Genomic DNA, 20,937 nt, shown 5'->3' with positions numbered 1-20,937 from the left:
CTCAGGAAAAAAGACAGCCATTCCCATGTGACAGAGGGAAACTGAGGTACGCCAGGTTGGCTGTGGTGGTTCTGTGAGTCAGCAGGAGAGAATCCTGGAGTCCTGACTCCCAGCCCAGGGCAAGGGAGGGTCGGGTATGTCCTCTGAGGGCATTCCTCCAGCACTGGGAAGCAGGGCAGGCATGACACAGAGAAGACTAGCTTGGATAGGAACAGCAGAGGCCATGAGATTAATCGGATCAGAGCCAGTGGCTGAGAAGCAAGGGGCACAGCTGTTCTGAGAACCCCCCCAGTTCACCCCAAAGGTCAGCATCTCCCCCAGCTTCCTACTGGCAGAACCTGGGACCTTAACACCTACCACCCGCCTCTGAGCACCAAGGCCTTGTGTGGAAAGCAGGCAGGGGTGGGGCAGGAACCCCCAGCCAAGAACAGGGCCATCCTAAAACCCCTGTCTGTCCCCAGGGCACCAAGTCCCAGCCCCCTTCTTGTGGACAGGCTGACAGCTGTCTCCTACACCTTCTAAATAAGGATGGGGGTCATGGTTGGGGGGGCCCCAGGTGAGGCTCAAGCAAGCCAAGCCTTACTCCTTACCTGACCTCGCTGCCCCTGTCCTCTCTGTTCCAGCCTCAGCCTCGTCTTAATATCTGGGGTGGAGACAGAATTGATACAAGAAGCCCTCCCACCCTCGCCCCCACCCCACCGTTGGTTGGGAAGGGGGAGGCAGATAGAAGAGGTATTTTGTTGCCTGAGTGTCGCCTGGAAGTCCCTCATTCAAGTATCTCTCACTGAGGCTATGCATTGCCAGTCCTCTTGACTGAAGCTCGCCTTCTGGCTTTGAGGGGTGTGGGCAGAGCGTTTCAGGGGTTAAGGTGACACCCACAGACCTCAGAGAGAATCTGCTTCGGACTGAAGCATTCCCCCCACAAGACTCAACGGAGCCCCTCCGGCAGCTCTGCTCTCCCACTTAGGGGCTCCTTAACGCTCAGGCCGCCCCTTTGCTCCCAGCCTGCCCCGGCCCCAGCCATTCCCCGACCAGCCCCTCCTCCCGCGGGCAGCCAGGGATTGGCGGGCCGGGGGCGGGCCGGGGGCGGGGCCGGGCGCCCTTCATCCCCACCGTCGCTGTTGTCGCTGTTGCAGCCCTGAGTTCAGCTGGGAGCAGAGCGGACCGCACCGGCCCGAGCGGAGCGCCGCGCGTGCCCAGCCGCGAGGCCAGGTACCGCTTCGGGTGTTCATCCTACCGCACAGGGGAATCGGGTGGGCCGAGCGCTACTGTCCACCCTCCTTGTCCATAGCTGGGCTCTGGGCAGCTCTCCTCTCCCGTCCTGACCCGGGCAGGCGCCCCAGCCTCCGGCGAGCCAAAGCCCCGCGCGCTCCAGGCGCCGGTCTTGGGGACCTGCCAGTCGGGACTCAGCGCCGAGCTTGAGCAGGGCGCTGGAGGTACTGGGAGGGACACGTCGTCGCCTTGGGGCCTCTCGGCATGGCCGGGAGGTGCAGCAGGAGGTCGGCGGGCACCCGGGGCTGGGACCACAGGACGCCTTGTTGGAGGCTCGGGCGGCACGCCCCAGGCTTTCTGAGGCAGGGCCCGTGGGGCAGGCTGGAGAGGGCCCGGGGGGAGGACCCAAGAGGAGCCTGGAGCAGTCCCTGGAGCGCTGCCCCGACGGGCGCCTGACAGGCAGAGCAGCCCGGCTGGCACGATGGGAATCCGGGTATATTTATCTCGGCTGCTTTGGACAAGGGCTTGAGGGCAGATCGGGCCGGGCCGCCTGAGGGGCCGCGGGGTACATGCTGGTCCCAGAGTCGGTGCCATTTGCAGAGGAGCCAGCGGGCACAGAGGACGCAGGGCGCGCGTGGCTCCCTAACCTGTGGCCGGGGCGCCGTGCGAGCTCCTCCCAACCTGGAGCTGGGTAGGGTATAAGTCAGAGCCGGCGCAGCGCACTGCGGAGAGAAGGAACCAAGACTTGGTTTGCAAGAGCCCGCCCCCGCCCGGTTGGCCCCTTCGATTGGCCACAGCGAATGCGTGTATTTGTTTACACCCGGGCAGGGGGAGGCCAGGGGCGGGACCTGCGGGGATCCGCCCTTTTCCCCCCCACAGGGACGTGAGTCCTGAGTCCAGGTATGGGCTCCCAAACAGGTCTGAGAAAGGCTAAGTCAAAGGCTCTTGAGCCCTGAGGAACACCATGGAAGACATCCCCACTCATGCCCATCCTTCCTTCAGCCTGCCAACCCTGTCCTTTCTTCCATGACCCACTCGGGGCACAGACCTGCCCCTGGAAAATGCCCTTGGACCTTTCACCTCTTCCTGTTCTGTAAAAGGTCTGGGATGGGGCTCATTTCCTTTTGGAAAGGAAGCAAATCCCTCAGGGCTCTCAGTCTGGGGGATAAAAAGCTAAAGAGACCCAAGGATGGTTCGATTTTGAATGGGGGATATTAGGCACAGCCAGGGTACCCTTCCTGCAAGAAGCATCACTGGTGGGAGGGTTCAGGACTGGAAGATGCCAAGCCTGCCCCGTCTCTGAGAGGGCTGGAATGACTGAAACCAGAAATGGGAATCTGATTTCTTCACATTGGGAGCAGGGAGCCGAATCTCTGGGGAGGGTGGAAGTGTGTATCTCAGAATTTTGCTCTGCCTGGGCCCATGGGACCCATGTCTTCGCTGGCCTCTCAAGTCACTCTTCGTTGTGTGCTGGTTCTTTTGGCCCATGTCACAAATGGTCCCCACGCCAGTCCAGGGCTCCAAGTTGCCAGATCATGACAACTGGTTGCTCCTGCTCTTGTGCCATTGCCCTAGCAAGTAGCCTTGAAGCCCTGGACAGATGGAGAAACTGAGGCACAACAAGACTGGCTGGGTGGTTCATGGTCTCTGGGTTGAGTCAGGGGAGGATTTTAAGCTGAACTGGACACACCCTGGAAGTCTGGGTTGGGTGTAAGGACAAGCATCCAGTTTGAGAGGGAAACATATTTGGAGGGGAGTGGTGCGGGTGGGCCACCAGGGAGGTGCAGTTTTGGCATCTCTGTGAACAGAAAGCTGAGGTGGAATTGCAGTCTATGCTATAGTAGAATTGGGACTCAGGGGGAGGATGTTCTAGTGTAGACATGGCCAGGGGCCAGGCCTCAGTTGGAGCAGGTAAGAGGGCTTGCCGAGGGCCTCAACTGCATTCCATTAATTTATTTTTATTTGTTTCATTTTTTGAGATGGGGTCTCACTCTGTTGCCCAGGCTGGAGTGCAGTGGCACAATCTAGTCTCACTGCAGCCGCCGCCTCCCAGGCTCAAGCAATTCTCCCATCTCAGCCTTCTGAGTAGCCAGGACCGAAAGGTGCGCAACACGAAGCCTGGATAATTTTTTTGTATTTTTGGTAGAGGCAGAGTTTCATCATGTTGCCCAGACTGGTCTCGGACTCCTGAGCTCAAGCAGTCTGCCTGCGTTGGCCTCCCAAAGTGCTGGAATTACAAGTGTGAGCCACCGTGCCTGGCCATTCCATTCATTTAACATTTGCTGAGCACCTACTGTGTGCCCTGTGTAATCTTGTCTAGTGGGCGAAGGGTAGGCCTTTGACTCTAGGTAGTAGGACAGACATAGGAGAACAGGGTGGGGCTCTAGAGGACCAGGCGGGGCTTCTGGGGGCCAAAGGGAAGGACCAGCTGCTGGGCAGGAGGGGCTTTCCGGCCAGTGGCCTGGGGTGGCTTGGTTTTGAATTTCCGCTCTGCGGGCCACGTCCTGTACACAGCCTCTCAGCCGGCACGTCTGCACACGTGCATGGCTGCTGAGAATGGGGGTCACTCCAACTGACCATCATCTCCACATGTATTTTCCATTGCTCAGGTAGACAAGTCCTGGGTGCTGGACCAGGGATCTCTGAGCTTTCCAGTTGGGCCTGGCCTTGTGGCCCTAGTGGGCTCAGCCCCACCCTCTGGGTGTCATAGCACCTGGCTGGTAGGGGCATAACCTGCTCTGTGGAGACCTGGAGGCACAGCAGCAGTCTTTTTGTGGGGTCCTCCAGGGTTCTGCCTGGCCATCTTGGCAGTGTCCGTTGGGCCTACTGCCCCCTCACCTGGGACCCCTGGCTCCCTCTCCCCTTCTCGCTCTTTCTGGGGCTTTTTCCTCAGTTGTCTCTTTTTTTTTTTTTTTTTTTTTGAGATAGGGTCTCTCTCTGTTACCCAGGCTGGCGTGCAGTGGCATGATCTTGGCTCACCGCAGCCTCTGCCTCCGGGATCAAACAATTCTCCTGCCTCAGCCTCCCAAGCAGCTGGGATTACGGGCACCTGCCACCATGCCTGGATAATTTTTGTATTTTTAGTAGACATGGGGTTTCACCATGTTGGCCAGGCTGGTCTCGAACTCCTGGGCTCAGGTGATCTGCCCGTCTCAGCCTCCCAAAGTGCTGAGATTACAGGCGTGAGCCACCACGCCCGGCCTTACAACCATCTCTTGCTGTCTCGTTGTCTGTCTCTTCCTCCATTTGGCTGTCTCTGACTGGGCGCTCACTCTGTTTCTCACCTCCCTGGTTGTCTCTGTCACTCTCTGTCTCCCTGTCTAAATGTCTGTCCGCTATCTGCATGTGATTTTTGTCTGTTTTTCTGTCTGTGTCCCTCTGTGTGTATCTGCATTTCCCTGTCTCCCTGGGCCTCTGCATCTCTGTCTGTCTGTCTGTCTCTCTGTATGGATCAGTATGCATGGACGCATGGAGCTAATGACTGTTTTCTCTCCCTGCTCTCTCCCTGTCTATCTCTCTTCCCTCCCTCTTCCTCTTCTTCCTGATGTTGGATGTTGCCCCTCCTCCAGGCCGACCTTGACTTTAGCCCCCCATTGGACTCTCTGATGAGTCCTGAACTGCCCGAGGCCTGTGTTTCAGCTTTCTTTGGGGCCAGAAGTCCGGCTGTCCAAATATTTGGCCGCCTCCAGGGGATTCCGGGTCAGCAGGGAGGAGAATGGGCTGGCTGGCGCAGGGTCTCCCCTGCCCCTGGGGGGCCACAGTCACGTGATGTCCTGTCTTTTGCCTCAGCTGGGCCTCGGTCGGGCTGCACGTCCTTCTCAGCAGACTGGCAATGGGGGAGGTGGGGGCTGCTGTTGCTGTAGCCCACTCGTGAACCAAGAGCTTCTGGCTGCAACCTCTACGGGTGGCAGCCTGAGCAAGGAGGGTCCAGGGCTGGGTGGGAAGGGAGGCTGAGGTGCCTAAGATTAGGCCCAGCTACAAGCATCTGTTAGAAAATGTACCCGGCCACAGGAAAGTCTACCTTCCGGCCCCAGCTGGGTCTCTCAGATCCTCCTAGACACCTCCGGATGCCCAGAACACACAGCCACAGACCCTAGATCCCAAGGCCAGGGAACTGGGGGTTGAGGATTAACGTAGCCAGTAGTTCAGTTCTCTGGGCCATCTGCCTTCCCCTGAATGTGCCCCCTCCTGCATGTCACTTCCTCGGTATTAGCCCAGTGTTGGTCACACACTGGCCACTTGCATTGTTGTGTTGTTGATGAGGAGGACGTGGCAGAGGGAGGACTAGAATCTACTGGGGTCAAAATCTGGAAACGTGGGTCTGGAGGAGGGTAAGAGGTGTCTTTTCCCTGTTCTAACATCCTCCTCCCACTTGCTTTGTCCCTAGACCCCTGACCCCAGCAGTCAGCTACCACTAATTCCTGCGGCTGTGCCTTGAGAACATACAGTCCAAATGTCTCCACTGGATCTGGTTTCCCCTCTTACTAACACCTTGTCCTAGGAGGGGGCATCTTCCCTCTGAAGCCTGGAGGAGCAGGTGGACAGAGGGGTAGCTGTCCAGATGGGTACCAGACTTAGAAGGGGGGCACCCTGTCTTAGTCAAGGAGGGGAGTGGTAAAAATGAGCTGAGCTAGAACTGGGGGCAGCCCTCATCCCTGAGCCCCCAAGAATAATCATGAAGGACCCTCAAGCCAGGCCAACTGTCTCTCTCCTGAGATCTTGGCGGAGGTCAGGAAGCCTGGGCCTTAGCAGTAAGCTCCAGAGGGTCTGTGCCTCCGCTGGTACAAGTGACCACCAAGGAAAAAAGAGTGTGAAGGCCTCCCTGTCACCAGCTCACTACTGCAGACCCACACCCACTTATGTTCCTGAGCATGGGGAAGGAAAGCAAGGCTCAGAGTCCTGGGGACTCCAAGGACCTTGATCCCTGGGCAGAGAGCTGTGCTTCCTGTAGCCACTTGCATCAGCTGCCCTGAGGTGGCCTGGATTCCTGGGGCTCAAAATCTTTAATTAGCCAAACTCAACACCTGCTGAGGTGTGACTGATGAATTCTCACCAGGTGATGTTTGCGTGGGCGGGCGTTACCTGCTGCACCATCCCTGTGGCTCCTGGCCCCTCCTGGCCCTTATCTCCCAGGAAAGCAAAACAGGTCCCAGGGCAATGGCCTGGGCCGTTGATCTACTGCCCGGGCTCACACTACATCCATGACATGCCATTCTGATGACCTGCCCAAGGCCACTATGATCTCCCCACCCTAGCGCCTGGCCACTCTCTGGGCACCCATGGCCTGCCCTGGGGATGAAGGCTTTGGGGAGGCTCCTCACTCATCCCAAACTTTGACCAAGCCTCATGGGACCCCTAGAGGATAGGGGTACACTGAGGTCCTGAGCTGGGGAGTACGCTGCCCCTAGCCACACAGTGAGGCAGGGCCAAGCCCAGCACCAGAAGTTCTGCTCTGGGCTTTCAACACAGGGGATCAGGCTCTGCTGGGATCCTTTCTCATGCAGGGGCCCTTCCCTGAGTTTACCCTGACTCCCGGATACAAAGGAGCCTGGGAGGCCACAGGCCTGAGGGGTAGGAGCTGTCAAAAATGGGCTGGTAGCTTCAGGGAATGGCTGGGGGCTCCATGCCAGGCCAGTGCTAATCCTCACCCTGGTCCCCAGCCCCCAGCCCTCCTCCCTGCCCTGGACCAAAGTCCATACTCCTGGACCTGGCCTTTACAGCTCTATCAGGTTTGTCTGTCGCCACAGAACCTTCCTTCAGCCCTCACAGTCTGCCTTGTACTGCACCTCAGGGCCTCTGCCTATGCTGTGCTCTCTACCTGGTGCACTGTTTCCTGTTTGACATCCCAGGGTGCCTACTGGAATTTTAGGACTGGCTTTGTTACCTCCTCCAGGAAGTCTTCCTTGATTCCCCCATCCTCTTTTTTTTTTTTTTTGAGATGGAGTTTGGCTCTTGTTGGCCAGGCTAGAATGCAATGGCACAATCTCGGCTCACTGCAACCTCCACCTCGCAGGTTCCAGCGATTCTCCTGCCTCAGCCTCCCAAGTAGCTGGGATTACAGGCATGTGCCACCACGCCGGGCTAATTTTGTATTTTTAGTAGAGACGGGGTTTTTCCATGTTGGTCAGGCTGGTCTTGAACTCCTGACCTCAGGTGATCCTGCTCTCCTCGGCCTCCCAAAGTGCTGGGATTACAGGCATGAGCCACTGCGCCCGGCACCCCCATCCTCTTTTTTGAGACACAGCACTGTGTGGCTCACACTGAGTTGCAGCAGGAGCTACAGGGTAGTGATGAGGGTGCTATTTGGGGGGGTTGTCTCTTTCAGACTGGAGGTCACTTGAGGAGAGATATTCTAAATCCTTTCTGGGATCTCGGGCCAGCCCAAGACCCAGCAATGACTGGTCATGATTGAGTAATAGCCACCAGGCCCCAAAGGTCTAGGCCCAGCTCCTGCAGGGGGGATGGGGAACCTGGAACTCAGACCTCAGACACCTCCCACTGCCCATGACACAGACTGTGGTCTCCCTGGAGGCAGTGCCTGGCTGCTACGGAAGAATATTAGGGCAGAGAAGTGTGTTTTGTCCAGGCTGCCAGCTCAGCACACTCTGAGGGCCTGTCCCAGCCTGCCCAGGACAGGGGGCCGAGAGAGGGCACCCCCAACTGAGTGCAGGGCGGACTCTGGAGTAGCTCTGGACGCCAGCACCGGCACCTCCATACCCAGGTGGGACCCTTGGAGGGATGCTGATGGCAAGGCTTAGGGCAGGGGCATGAGGACAGGTGGACCTAGGCAACTCTGGGGTCAGGGGAGAGGGCTCAAGAAGAGATGCTAACATTGTTAGAGTTCTGAGTAGGTGGGGCTGGGAGGAGAGGAGGTAAGATGCTGGCATCAGAAGGAGAGGCAAGTTTGAGGGATGCAAGAGTGCCATGTGTGGGGTCTCCAGGGTCCAGGTGCCAGAATCTGAACTCCGGCCTGGGGCTGCCTGGGGCAGTACAGGGAGGGAGTCCTCTGACCAGAGAGGCCAGAGGCTGCTGTGACCTCTGCAGCCTCCGGGGGCACCAGGCCTGAGGCCTGAGCCCAGCCTCTCCTGTTCACCCCTAGCCCTGAGTGCTACATTTGAGTCCCCCAGTGCTCCAGATTCAAGGGCAGACCTGAGACCATCAGGGGCTGGAGTGGGGATGGGGGGTTCAGGGCAGAATTCAGGGTTCCCTAGCAAAGAGGGTGCCGTGGCTTTAGGACCAGGCTCTGGCTGTCCTGCCTGGCAGTACTGTCCTACTCACTGGTCTCCACTCTGGCCTCAGCTCTCCTGCTGGCCAGGCTGGCCTTCAGGGTGTCCTTACAGAACCTGGGGGCACTATGCCCAGTCACCTCTGGGTATGAAGCAGGCAATTCCTGGATCCAGTGATGGGAGAGGGGCCAGTGAGTTGTCTGGGCAGTGAGCAGGGATGGTGGGGAAAGGGGAGCTGGTTCCTTTGAGGCCTAGCAGGGGTTCCCTGCCTGGCAGTAGAGGAGAGGCTTGGAAGAAAACATGGCCCTGAGGCCAGGACTGTGTGGAGGGTGAGGCATGTGTGGCACAGAGAACCGGCCCTGGAGCACCCTTTTCCTGGAAGGCCCCCTGAGGGCCCTTTGCCGCAGCCAGGCGGGAAGGGCCCAGGTGTCCAGCTACCCAGCACCGCCTCAGGCATCCTGGCTCCGGGGAGGGGGGACAGCCTCTGCGCCTGCCGTTCCCAGCGCCAGCTCTCAGCCCACAGAGGGCTCTTTGTTCTGGCTGCCAGCAGTGCCCGCCGGGCGGCTGGGAACAGGGCCCACAGCCCTCACCCTCTCCTGAGGCCTCCAGCCGTCGGGCAGTGCCATTCTAGATTGGACAGGAGGCCCCTGGACACAGGGTCAGTGCAGGAAACCATCTCCCAGTACTGATGTCAAGGAGGGGAAGTCTATCCCGGGTACATACCCAGAGTGAAGTCTGGGGACCTGGGACTGAGCATCTGGGGATGCTGGTGCCACTGGGCTCTGAACTTGGGTCATCCAGATGATCCTTACTTCACAGATGGGGAAACCAAGACCCCAAAGGCTTGCCTGGATGGGTGTGCGTGTAAGAAATGCATTATGTGCTGGCTAGGGTGTCCCATCAGAACATGCTGGGAACTCAGGTGTCCGAGCTGGATCCCCCCAACGGCAGATCCCAGGGAGGCAGCAGGCAGAGCTGCATGTGCGGGTATGTCCCGAGTGGCCATCTGGGAGGTGTGCTATGGCTGCAGGCCTCGGGTAGGAGGCTGGGCCATAGGCCCAAGTAATGGGGCTAACCAGAGGGAACGGCTGCTCTGCAGACATCTGACTGTTGGTGTGAGACCGGTGCTCCTGGTGTTGTGCCCTGAGCCATGGAGGTGCCTCTGCAGACAGAGATGGTGGAGCTGGTGCCCAATGGCAAACACTCAGAGGGGCTGCTCCCAGTCATCACCCCTATGGCAGGCAACCAGAGGTGAGTACAAGAGGGACCCAGTGCTGGCTCAAGACAGGGCAGGGCAGGGGTACAGAGCAAAGGGCTGGAGCTGAGCCACCCACCCTGACCTGTGCCTACAGGGTCGAGGACCCCACAAGGAGCTGTATTGAGGGCAAGAGCTTCCTACAGAAAAGTCCCAGCAAGGAGCCACACTTCACCGACGTGAGCGGGGCAGCAACGGGTTGTTGGGGGACACTGTGGGGAACTTGGATGCAGTAATGAGGTGGTCTCTGGCAGCAGTGGGAGGCTGAGGGACAGTCAGGGGGAATGCCGTGATGCCCCTGTCCCTTGCTGACTCCTCCCACCCTTCCCCATCCCATTCTGGTGCCTGCAGTTCGAGGGGAAGACATCATTTGGGATGTCAGTGTTCAACCTCAGCAATGCCATCATGGGCAGCGGCATCCTCGGACTCGCCTATGCCATGGCCAATACGGGCATTATCCTTTTCCTGTGAGTGCCCTCAGAGAACCTTCTAAAGATAGGGGCCCTAAGCAAGTCACCAATCATGACCTCCCAGGACCTGCCAGTTCCCTGTCCTAGCACCCAGGCTGCAGTGGGTGGGCACTTCTTACACTAACAAACCATGGCTGAAAAAAACATCCACAGCCAAACAAATATACCTCACTGCCCAGTAAACCGACTGAGGTCACAACACAGGCCAGTCTTACAGGCCAGAGACTGTCCTTCTGCCACCTTACACATGATAGCCAAGCCCCATGGCCAGGCTTTGTGTGGGCACACGTGTCCTTTGCCTGGGGGCTCTGCCCTGAAGCCAGAATGGAAAACATGTTTGTTTCAAGGACTCGAGAGGAGGAGGTGCTCAGAGGGCAGTCATAGGGACACTCTTGACTCAGAGGGCCCCTTCTGGGGTGTGTCCCACCCTGGATCAAACGGGGTGGTGTTCATCACCCCTGGGACCTGCTGAGCTTGCATCCATACCTGTTGGAAGTCCAGACACCCAGGTCACAGACCCTTCACCCCCAGGCCTCTCAGAGCCCCTCACCCTCTGCCAGCTAGGGTAGCCCCCAGTGGCCTTTTTCTTCCATCTTCCCATGTGTCCCCAGGTTCCTGTTGACGGCTGTCGCCTTGCTCTCCAGCTACTCCATCCACCTGCTACTCAAGTCCTCAGGGGTCGTGGGTGAGCTTCACACCAGCCTGGAATGGGCGGGAGCTGGTGGGTAAACTGGGGCCAGTTCCTGACTTCTTGACCCTGCTGCCGCAGGCATCCGTGCCTATGAGCAGCTGGGCTACCGTGCCTTTGGGACCCCAGGAAAGCTGGCAGCAGCCCTGGCCATCACGCTCCAGAACATCGGAGGTGAGAGCAGTGGGCAGGGGCAGGCAGTAGGCAAGCAGACGGCCCCGAAAGCTGGCCGGTTGGGCTGACCCCAGCGCCTGCTCACCCCTCTCCCCACAGCCATGTCCAGCTACCTGTACATCATCAAGTCTGAGCTGCCACTTGTCATACAGACCTTCCTGAACCTGGAGGAGAAAACCTCGTGAGCCCTGGAGTGGGGAGGGGAGGAGAGGGGTGCTGTACAATGAGGAGGGGTGGGGTAGGGGGCTGGGTGAGGGTGGGGGTGCCAGGCTGGGCTAGTGGGAGAGACAAGACAAAGACAAGACAAAGCAGCTGGTGGAGGTGGGAGAGTTGCCAGCAGAGCCAGCATTCAGTTCACACTCACTTGGGAAGCACCTAGGGGACGCCCCCTCCAGAAGGGGCATGTGGGGCTAGGGGCAGGGTGCAGCTGAGAAAGCCGGGCCCCTCCTCACCCCGAACCCAGCCTGTGAGCATGGGAGGCTCAAGCTTAGCTCTAAGCACCTGCTATTCCTGACCATGGGGTTGCCCCCCCACCAAGAGATTAAGCCCAGGTGTCCCAGTTGCCTATCACTTTAGCCAGCATTGACTGGACTTCAAACGTGTTTTGTGGGACAGAGGGGACACAGTCAGGCCCTGCTCTTGTCAGCCCAGCCGAGCAAGCAGAGGGGCTGGGAGGTTGAGAGTAGCTCCGGCAAGAGGGAGAGCCAGAATTCTGCCCCTAGGGCCCTGGGCCTTTCCCAAGGAGTTGACCTCCGGGCTTGCCTTTGAGGACAGTCCTAGCCCTTATCCCCTTGTTTCCCCATGCCCCATATCCATTCCTGGTGGGTTAGAGGAGGGAGCAGGATGAGGCAATGCCAAGATGCCAGAAGGAACCGCAAGGAGTACAGGTTATTGCAAGTGCCTGAAACCCCCATGGAAAACACCACCTTCCTCTAGAACCAGGTCCCTTCCTCCCACCCACCTCCATCCAAAGGTTGGACCCAGACCTGTGTGTCCTGAGAAAAGCAACAGCAGTGCCTGTAATAGAGAGGGTCCTGAGCATGAGCTGTGTGCCAGGCTGGAACCTTAGTTCTCACGTCACCCTGAAGGAGAGTACTGAGGGCACGCCCTTTTTTTCTTCTTCTTCTTTTTTTTTTTTTTTTTTTTGAGACGTAGTCTTGCTTTGTTGCCCAGGCTGGAGTACAGTGGCGCAATCTCGGCTCACTGCAACCTCTGCCTCCTGGGTTCATGCGATTCTCCTGCCTCAGCCTCCTGAGTAGCTGGGATTATAGGCTTGTGCCACCATGCCCAGCTAATTTTTTTTGTATTTTTAGTAGAGACAGGATTTCACCATGTTGGTCAGGCTGGTCTCAAACTCCTGACCTGATGATCCACCCACCTTGGCCTCCCAAAGTGCTGGGATTACAGGCGTGAGGAAGCACGCCCGGCCGGGCACGCCCATTTTGCAGATGGGGAAAGTGAGACTCAGAGCTGTGGACAAACATTCTTCAGATGTCACTCACTGGCACCACTGGTAACTCCAGCAGAGGGAGGCAGGGGCCCCATCCCAGGCTGAATGGATTCTGACCCTGGCTCCCGATTCCTGTCCCTGCAGGGACTGGTACATGAATGGGAACTACCTGGTGATCCTTGTTTCTGTCATCATCATTCTGCCCCTGGCACTGATGCGGCAGCTTGGTGAGTGTGGAAGGGTCAGAGCCTTGGAAGGGATGTTGGAGGCGTATACCATGGGAGGGGCCCCAGGTCTCAGAGTGCCCCCTCCACTTTGCAGGCTACCTGGGCTACTCCAGCGGCTTCTCTCTTAGCTGCATGGTGTTCTTCCTAATTGCAGTGAGTCATCTTCCATGTTGGCCGAGAAAGCGGGCAGCGGGTCTCCCGGGGGAGTTCCCTGTCATCAGGAGGGGGCACGTGTCTCTGGGAAGCCTGGGCCAGAAGGCAGCTCTGCCAGTCCTGATCTAGATGTGGCTTCATGGTAACTTCCCAGGCAGCTCAGCCTGGCTCTGACACCCTCATCTCTCCCCACTCCAGGTCATCTACAAAAAGTTCCACGTGCCCTGCCCACTGCCCCCCAACTTCAACAACACCACAGGCAACTTCAGCCACATGGAGGTCGTGAAAGAGAAGGTGCAGCTGCAGATCGAGCCTGAGGCTGCAGCCTTTTGCACTCCCAGTTACTTCACGCTCAACTCACAGGTTCTGACAGGTCAGGGTGGGGCGGGGGCCCAGTGAGAGTGGGGGACTGCCTTGACAGCCTCATGCTTCCCCAGACAGCATACACCATCCCCATCATGGCCTTCGCCTTCGTCTGCCACCCCGAGGTGCTGCCCATCTATACCGAGCTCAAGGAGTAGGTATCTGTGGCTGGCAGCGGCGGGGGGCTGCCCTGAGCTGGTTTGGGGAGAATGGATGTGGTCCTGAATGTGGAGAGGGGAGTGACAGGAGCCAAGTCACTTTATCTAAGATCTCTGGGGCAGCCATGAGAGGCGATTATGAGCAAGAAGGAGACTCCCTCAGCTGCTGAATGGTGAAAGTGTGGTGCCAGAGAGGGCTTGGGGCACATGGGGGTCTCCCAATGTTACCCAGCTTGTCACCAACACCCATCCCCCACTTCCCCACAGCCCCTCCAAGAAGAAGATGCAGCACATCTCCAACCTGTCCATCACCGTCATGTACATCATGTACTTCCTGGCTGCCCTCTTTGGCTACCTCACCTTCTATGGTATGGTGGCACTGGTGGGCAGAGGCCTAGGCCAGGCTGGGGGGAAGGGGCTGGTTGTGGCCATGGTACCCTCCATACCGAGGCATGTGGTGCCTGGCTGTTCCTTGCTGCTGTGGAGGTGAGTCTGCATGCCAATCCCCACAGTGTTGGGGTCCCCCAGGCAGCTCAGATCCCACCTCCTTCCCGGGGCCACCTGCTGACCACCCTCCCTGCCTGCCACAGATGGGGTGGAGTCAGAGCTGCTGCACACCTACAGCAAAGTGGACCCATTTGACGTGCTGATCCTGTGTGTGCGTGTAGCCGTGCTGACAGCAGTCACGCTCACAGTGCCCATCGTTCTGTTCCCGGTGAGCTGGTGGGCAGGTGGCCAGACCAGTGGCGGGAGGGGCTGATGGGGCCAACAGGCTGATTATTCTTCCCACCTGTCCCCCAGGTGCGCCGCGCCATCCAGCAGATGCTGTTTCCGAACCAGGAGTTCAGCTGGCTGCGGCATGTGCTTATTGCTGTTGGCCTGCTCACTTGTATCAACCTGCTGGTCATCTTTGCCCCCAACATCCTGGGCATCTTTGGGGTCATCGGTGAGGGTCTGGCCCTGCTGTGGAAGCAGGGTATTGCCCCAGAGGAATTCACCTCTGCAAATCCTGGCAGATTCCTGAGCTTACACCCTACATTAAGTGGAGTGGCCATGTGCACAGTTTGGCCTCCCATCTGAGCTTTTGTCCATAGGCTATTCTAATCCCTTTTCGGGGCTCAGAGTCACTGAGTCAGTCCCCCATGCTGGAGGACAGGGGTGGACCCCAGGGATCAGAGGCCTCCTCAAAGGATCTCACTGGGTCTTGTCCACATTTCACATGTGAGGAAACTAAAGTTCAGAGTGATTAAAGGAGCAGCGGGGCCACACAGCTGGTGAATAGGAGCCTTGGGCTTGATTCAGCCCCAGGATCACTGCACTCCAAGTTTGGCGCTCCATCCACTGCCACATTCCAGATGGGGCTCTCAGCTGGTAGAGCAGACAATTCTGAAATATCTTTGGGGTGACCCAACTCAGAGGACTAATAAACTCTGCCAGGACTGACAGACAGACCTGGGGGCTAAGTATCATGGATATCATGGACAGCACTCTTCGTTCTCTATGTCCGAAATCTAACTCGAAATGAATTAAGCAGAAAGGAATTCACTGGCTCAAATAACAGAGAAGCCTTCAAGTATAGCTGTAGCCTGGAGCCCAATACCCTTAAGCCCTCCTCTCTCTCCATCTCTTGACTTGCCTTTCCTCATTGCTAGCTTCATTGGCTGACATTCTCCTGACACCGATATCACCAGCCTTCTATCCTCACGGATAGAGAACAAGGGGGAGAGGCTGATGGGCTAGAATCAGGCAGCGCTCTCCAGTGGTCTCAACGTGAAACTCCCTCAATAAGGAGTGTTTGATCTCATTGAAAAGTCCACCCCCGAATCTTAGTCAGTAGGAGGATATGAGCCAGCAGTGGCCATGTCTTGTTCTTTGCAGGTGCCACATCTGCCCCATGCCTCATCTTCATCTTCCCTGCCATCTTCTACTTCCGAATCATGCCCACGGAGAAGGAGCCTGCGAGATCCACCCCCAAAATCCTGGTGCGAGGGGCCTGGAGGCCGGTGGGCTGGTATGGGGCTAAGGGAACTGCCCTGACCTTGGACCTGACCCTGACTTCTGATCTCACAGGCCCTGTGTTTTGCTGTGCTTGGCTTCTTGCTGATGACCATGAGCTTGAGCTTCATCATCATTGACTGGGCCTCAGGGACCAGCCGGCACGGAGGAAACCACTAGGGTGACCCTCATGCTGTTCTGTCTACTCACCCTAGCAGCCCTGCCCAGACTCTTCAGCCCCTGCTCCCATCCAGTGGCCAGTCGGGGGAGGAGAAAGACGCGATTAACACTGTGGCATTCAGCCAGGCCCCATGTCCTCTCTGTGGAAGGTTTTTGTTCAAGAGCCAGGACCAAGGCCCTTGGGCCACTACCCTGCTAGGCTCCAGAGCAGCAGGGGCTTCTTGAACTGGGAGCAGGGTGGGGCTGTCGCCTTAGATCCCACCCAAGCCCCTCATTCCCTCCTTGCACAGATGCGTACACTAGGGCCCAGCAGCTGCCTCCTGAGGAGATACAGCCTGTAGAAACATACAGAGCTGGAATCAGCCTAGAGCCATTCCCCTACCCTGCTGCTAGGCCACGGTCTGTGCCCTGGGGCCTCATCTCCCCAGCCCACTTGTTTTTCCCCCTTTTATTCCCTAGGCCCTTTTCAGACACTTGGGCCCTTGGATACTCTTCTCCCACCCCTCTTCACAGGATGGCACCCTCCCATACCCCATAGCTGGGACCAGCAGGTTCTGCTGAGGGTAGGGCTGGTGTAGCTATCCCCAAGAGACCCCTGACCTGTCCCTTCACCAGTCCTGGGGAGGCTGGGACTCCCCCTGCCACAAGCCTGGGCCACAGCTCACATTCCACTGCTGGGAGAAGAGACAGGCCGAGGCCCAGAGTGGCCTGCCCCCGGGAGCCAAAGACCCCAGTGGCCACACTGGGACAGGGTGGGGAGGCTGGCAGCCCTCTTTTATAAATATTATACATAAGACCAGCTGTGTTTTCTATTCTTGGTCTCCATGGTCCCTGGATTCCTGGAAAGTGAGGTAGGGGCCAGAACATGGATGGTGATGGAGGGCTCCCGTCTCTTTGTCTGGGATGAGGGTGGGGACAGGGCAAGTCCCCCACCCCCCCACCCCCTGCCTCCCAAACTAACCAGTGGCACACTCAGACCCAGCTCTGGGCCTGGGCCAGGCTCAGCACAGACCTGCTTTCTCACGGGGTGAGGTGGGGAGGAATTAATGAGGCCCCAGGAAGTGGGACAGAGAGAGGCCTCCGGAAGGAGGCAACGTGAGGTGCATCCCCAGCAGCTTCAGGGAGGGTCTGAGCTGGGGGCAGCTGAGCCCTGAGGGAGCCCCAGGAAGGGCCCCCTTCCCTCCCCTAGCTCCCAGGCTGCCATGTCAACTCTGTCAATGCCCTGAGTCTGGGGACAAAAGTGCAGGAATCCTGTGCCCTGTTGGGCTGATCTTTTTATTAACAGTAAAATCCACTGTGAATAAAGTGGGTTAGTAGTCCCTGTGTGGGGGGACCCAAATGGCAAAGGGAGGCGGGAGTCCAAGGTAGGGCAGGGGCTGCAAGGAAGCAGGACAGCCCCAGGTGTCCTGGCCCCGGTGGGACTGGGAAGCTGCCCACTGCCTTGAGCAGGCCTGAACCAGCTGAGACCCAGTGGGATAGAGCTGCCCAGGCCTTGGCACCAAACCCTCATTAAGAGAGACCCTGCACCAGGCTAGGCCACCGAGGAAAGGGCAGCAGGAAAGATCCAGTTTGAATTTGCAAGGCAGCTGCCAGCTCGGGAAAATCCTGAAGAAAGAACTTCCTCAAGCTGATGGCTGCTAGGCCCACAGCAGTGCCAGCTCAGCAGAGGGGAGCTTCCTGAGTCCTGTTCCCATCAGGCCCAGGCATCTGACTCCAGGCTGGGGACTCACCCAGCAGCCCTGTGGCCCCAGGAAAGAGCTGGACACTGGCCTAGAGGTGGATGCAGCACAGGGTGTTCTGATGAGAGGGGCTGCCCTCTAGAGGTCTCGATGGGGCCATAACCCTGCCTGGAACCCCTGGTTCCTGGGCAGTGGGGGGCAATGAAGGGCAAGTCCATCCCGCAGGCAGACCTGGGGGTCTTTTCTTGTACTCCCTCCATCCAAAGAAGGCTGCAGGTCAGAGCAGCAGCAGGACACCACGTCTGGCTCAGGCCCTGCAGACCAGGGGAATGTGCTAAAGGCAGCACCCTCTGCGCACACACATACACACAACTGGTGTGGGGAAGGACCCTGGGCCCTGGCCCAAGAGGCCATCTCTGCTTGCCCAGTCAGGCCTCCTCCAGCCTGACCGTGGGCAGCAGGCTCCAGCAAGGAGGAGGCAGGTAACGTGGCCACTACACTAGATTCAAGAGCCAAGTGTCCACATGACCGTTTGAAAATGAGTATCGCCAGGCGTGGTGGTTCACGCCTGTAATCCCAGCACTTTGGGAGGCCGAGACGGGTGGATCACGAAGTCAGGAAATCAAGACCATCCTGGCTAACACGGTGAAACCCCGTCTCTATTAAAAATACAAAAAATTAGCTGGGCGTGGTGGCGGTCCCAGCTACACGGAAGGCTGAGGCAGGAGAATGGCGTGAACCCGGGAGTCGGAACTTGCAGTGAGTTTAGATAGCGCCACTGCACTCCAGCCTGGGTGACAGAGCAAGACTCCGTCTCAAAAAAAAAAAAAAAAAAAAAAAAATTAAAAGATTAAAAAAAAAAAGAAAATGAGTATCCATTGTCCCTGGCTGTCAAATTCCAGACACTTGGCCTCCATGGTCTGCAGGCCCTCAGGCATCATTAAGCATTTGTGTATGCGTTGAAAATTTTCCCAGGTTTTTTCCTTTGTTATCCTTTTAAAAAATTGTTCTGGGGCCAGGCGTGGTGGCTCACACCTGTAATCCCAGCACTTCGGGAAACCGAGGTGGGCAGATTACTTGAACTCAAGATTTCAAGACCAACCTGGGCAACATGGCGAAACCTCGTCTCTAAAAAAAAAAAAAAAAAAATTGAAAAATTAGCAGGGTGTGGTGGCTCACGCCTGTAAGTCCCAGCTCTTCAGGAGGTGGAGGCAGAAGGATCACTTGTGTCCAGGTGACTGAGGCTGCAGTGAGTTGTGATTGTGCCACTGCACTCCAGCCTGGGCAACACAGCAAGACTCTGTCTCAAAAAATAAATAAATAAATAAACAGATAAATAAATAGTTCTAGGCCGGGTGCGGTGGCTCACACCTATAATCCCAGCACTTTGGGAGGCCGAGGTAGGCGGATCACCTGAGGTCAGGAGTTCGAGACCAGCCTGACCAACATGGAGAAACCCCATCTCTACTAAAAATACAAAAAATTAGCCGGGCGTGGTGGTGGGCGCCTGTAATCCCAGCTACTCGGGAGGCTGAGGCAGGAGAATCGCTTGAACCCGGGAAGTGGAGGTTACAGTGAGCTAAGATCAGGCTGTTGCACTCCAGCCTGGGCAGCAAGAGCCAAACTCTGTCTCAAAAAATAATAAATAAATAAATAAATAGTTCTGGAAAAATTGTTCTGTTTGGAGTATTGACAAGTTAGAGCAGCCTGAAGGTCCAGTACAAAGGTCTTCTATATTTCTTTTCACTGTTTTTCTTATGACTGCTTATTATAGAAAAATAAGAGCAGGAAAGGGGGCAAAAGCATGGGTCTCAGTCTCCCTGCCCAGCAGCTGCCCTTGCCCACACCCTTCTCACCTGTGTGTACAAGCACACGTTTGTGTCTCGACTGACTCATTCATTCATTCAACAAGCATTTATTGACAGTTCCCACATGCCAGGCACTCATCTAGCACCTGCAAATAAAGCAGTGAACAAAGTAAAGCCCCTGGCCTTCCCTGAACTTACAGTCCAGGCTGGGGATTAGATCCAAAAAAGAAACATTAAACCTAACCACTAAATTCTATCATGTGGTTAGAAGATGCTCAGTACTACAGGGAGTAAAAACAACAAGGTAAGAAAAATGTGGGGTGGGGGACAGGGGGTCAGAGTGGGCCTGAGAAAGGAACTTTTTTTTTTTTTAAAGACACAGTCTAGCTCTGTGGTCCCGGCTGAAATGCAAATGGCATGATCATAGCTCACTGCTGCCTTGAATTTCTAGACTCAAGGGACCCTCCTGCCTCAGCCTCCTGAGTAGCTGGGGACTATAAGCACATGTCGCCACTGCCTACTTATTTGTATTTTATTTTTTGTAGAGACAGGGTCTCACTATGTTTCCCAGGCTGGTTTCAAAGTCCTGATCTCAAGTAATTCTCCCATTTTGGCCTCCCAAAGTGCTGGGATTACAGGTGTGAGCCACCATGCCAGGCATAAGTCTTAGTTTTTAATAGATTATTCCAGCTGCTGCATTAAGACTAGGCTCTGGGTGGCGAATGGGGGGCAAGGGTGACACTGACACAAGGGTTCCTGTAGTTACTCCAAATAGTCATGTTGCGTGGCTTAGCCCAGGTGATGGTAGATGCGGGATGAGGCACTAGGATTGTCCTAAAGGTAGAGGTGGCAGGGTTCCTGGATGATTCGAGTATGGGAGGAGAGGCAGAAATAAGTCAAGGGTGACTCCAAGGTTGTCTAGGGATAGAGGTGCCACTGCAGGAGGCTGGAAGAGGAACAGGCTTGGGAGGGAGATCAGTTTTGTCCATGAAGAGTTCAAAACATTGATTGGGCCGGGCGCGGTGGCTCAAGTCTGTAATCCCAGCACTTTGGGAGGCCAAGGTGAGCAGATCACAAGGCCAGGAGATCGAGACCATCCTGGCTAATACGGTGAAACCCCGTCTCTACTAAAAAATACAAAAAATTAGCCAGGCATGGTGGTGGGCACCTGTCCCAGCTACTCGGGAGGCTGAGTCAGAAGAATGGCGTGAACCCAGGAGGCGGAGCTTGCAATGAGCCGAGATTGCGCCACTGCACTCCAGCCTGGGCGGCAGAGCAAGACTCCGTCTCAAAAAATAAAATAAAAACATTGACTGGACATCGGCCAGGCATGGTGGCTCACGCCTGTAATCCCAGTACTTTGGGAGGCTGAGGTGGAGAGATCACAAGGTCAGGAGTTCGAGATCAGCCTGGCCAACATAGTGAAACCGCGTCTCTACTAAAAACTACAAAAATTAGCTGGGTGTGGTGGCACGCACCTATAGTCTCAGTTACTTGGGAAACTGAGGCAGGAGAATTGCTTGAACCTGGGAGGGGGAGGTTGCAGTGAGCCGAGACCATGCCACTGCACTCCAGCCTGGGTGACAGAGTGAGACTCCGTCTCAAAAAAAAAAAACATTGGCCGGGCGCGGTGGCTCACGCCTGTAATCCCAGCACTTTGGGAGGCCGAGGCGGGCGGATCACAAGGTCAGGAGATCGAGACCACGGTGAAACCTCGTCTCTACTAAAAATACAAAAAAATTAGCCGGGCGCGGTTGTGGGCGCCTGTAGTCCCAGCTACTCGGGAGGCTGAGGCAGGAGAATGGCGGGAACCCGGGAGGCGGAGCTTGCAGTGAGCTGAGATCCGGCCACTGCACTCCAGTCTGGGCGACAGAGCGAGACTCCGTCTCACAAAAAAAA

General features: G+C 56.8%; 1 protein-coding gene across 1 annotated transcript; it reads left to right on the top strand.

The window, feature by feature from the left end:
- Positions 1 to 1,105: 1,105 nt before the first annotated feature.
- SLC38A3 (solute carrier family 38 member 3) lies at positions 1,106 to 16,352 on the top strand. The gene is made up of 16 exons (XM_025376270.1): positions 1,106 to 1,212; positions 9,538 to 9,689; positions 9,791 to 9,872; positions 10,045 to 10,160; positions 10,775 to 10,848; positions 10,933 to 11,025; positions 11,125 to 11,206; positions 12,620 to 12,702; positions 12,797 to 12,855; positions 13,054 to 13,218; positions 13,293 to 13,372; positions 13,644 to 13,744; positions 13,967 to 14,091; positions 14,178 to 14,322; positions 15,255 to 15,358; positions 15,447 to 16,352. The coding sequence occupies exons 2-16, from the start codon at positions 9,589 to 9,591 to the stop codon at positions 15,549 to 15,551; spliced, it is 1,515 nt and encodes a 504-aa protein (XP_025232055.1). The 5' UTR covers positions 1,106 to 1,212; positions 9,538 to 9,588; the 3' UTR covers positions 15,552 to 16,352.
- The last annotated feature ends 4,585 nt before the right edge of the window (positions 16,353 to 20,937 follow it).

The sequence above is a fragment of the Theropithecus gelada genome, chromosome 2 (assembly GCF_003255815.1).
Source record: "Theropithecus gelada isolate Dixy chromosome 2, Tgel_1.0, whole genome shotgun sequence".
Classification (NCBI taxonomy): Eukaryota; Metazoa; Chordata; class Mammalia; order Primates; family Cercopithecidae; genus Theropithecus; species Theropithecus gelada.
The sequence above is the reverse complement of the archived record's forward strand: the minus strand, read 5'-3'. Positions and strand labels throughout refer to the sequence as shown.

Bases quoted from the DNA above. Each gene is read 5' to 3' on its own strand.
- SLC38A3 (XM_025376270.1), top strand. From the start codon at position 9,589: ATGGAGGTGCCTCTGCAGACAGAGATGGTGGAGCTGGTGCCCAATGGC. The intron at 9,873-10,044 runs GTGAGCGGGGCA...TGGTGCCTGCAG, and splicing joins AGGAGCCACACTTCACCGAC to TTCGAGGGGAAGACATCATT. The intron at 13,373-13,643 runs GTAGGTATCTGT...ACTTCCCCACAG, and splicing joins ATCTATACCGAGCTCAAGGA to CCCCTCCAAGAAGAAGATGC.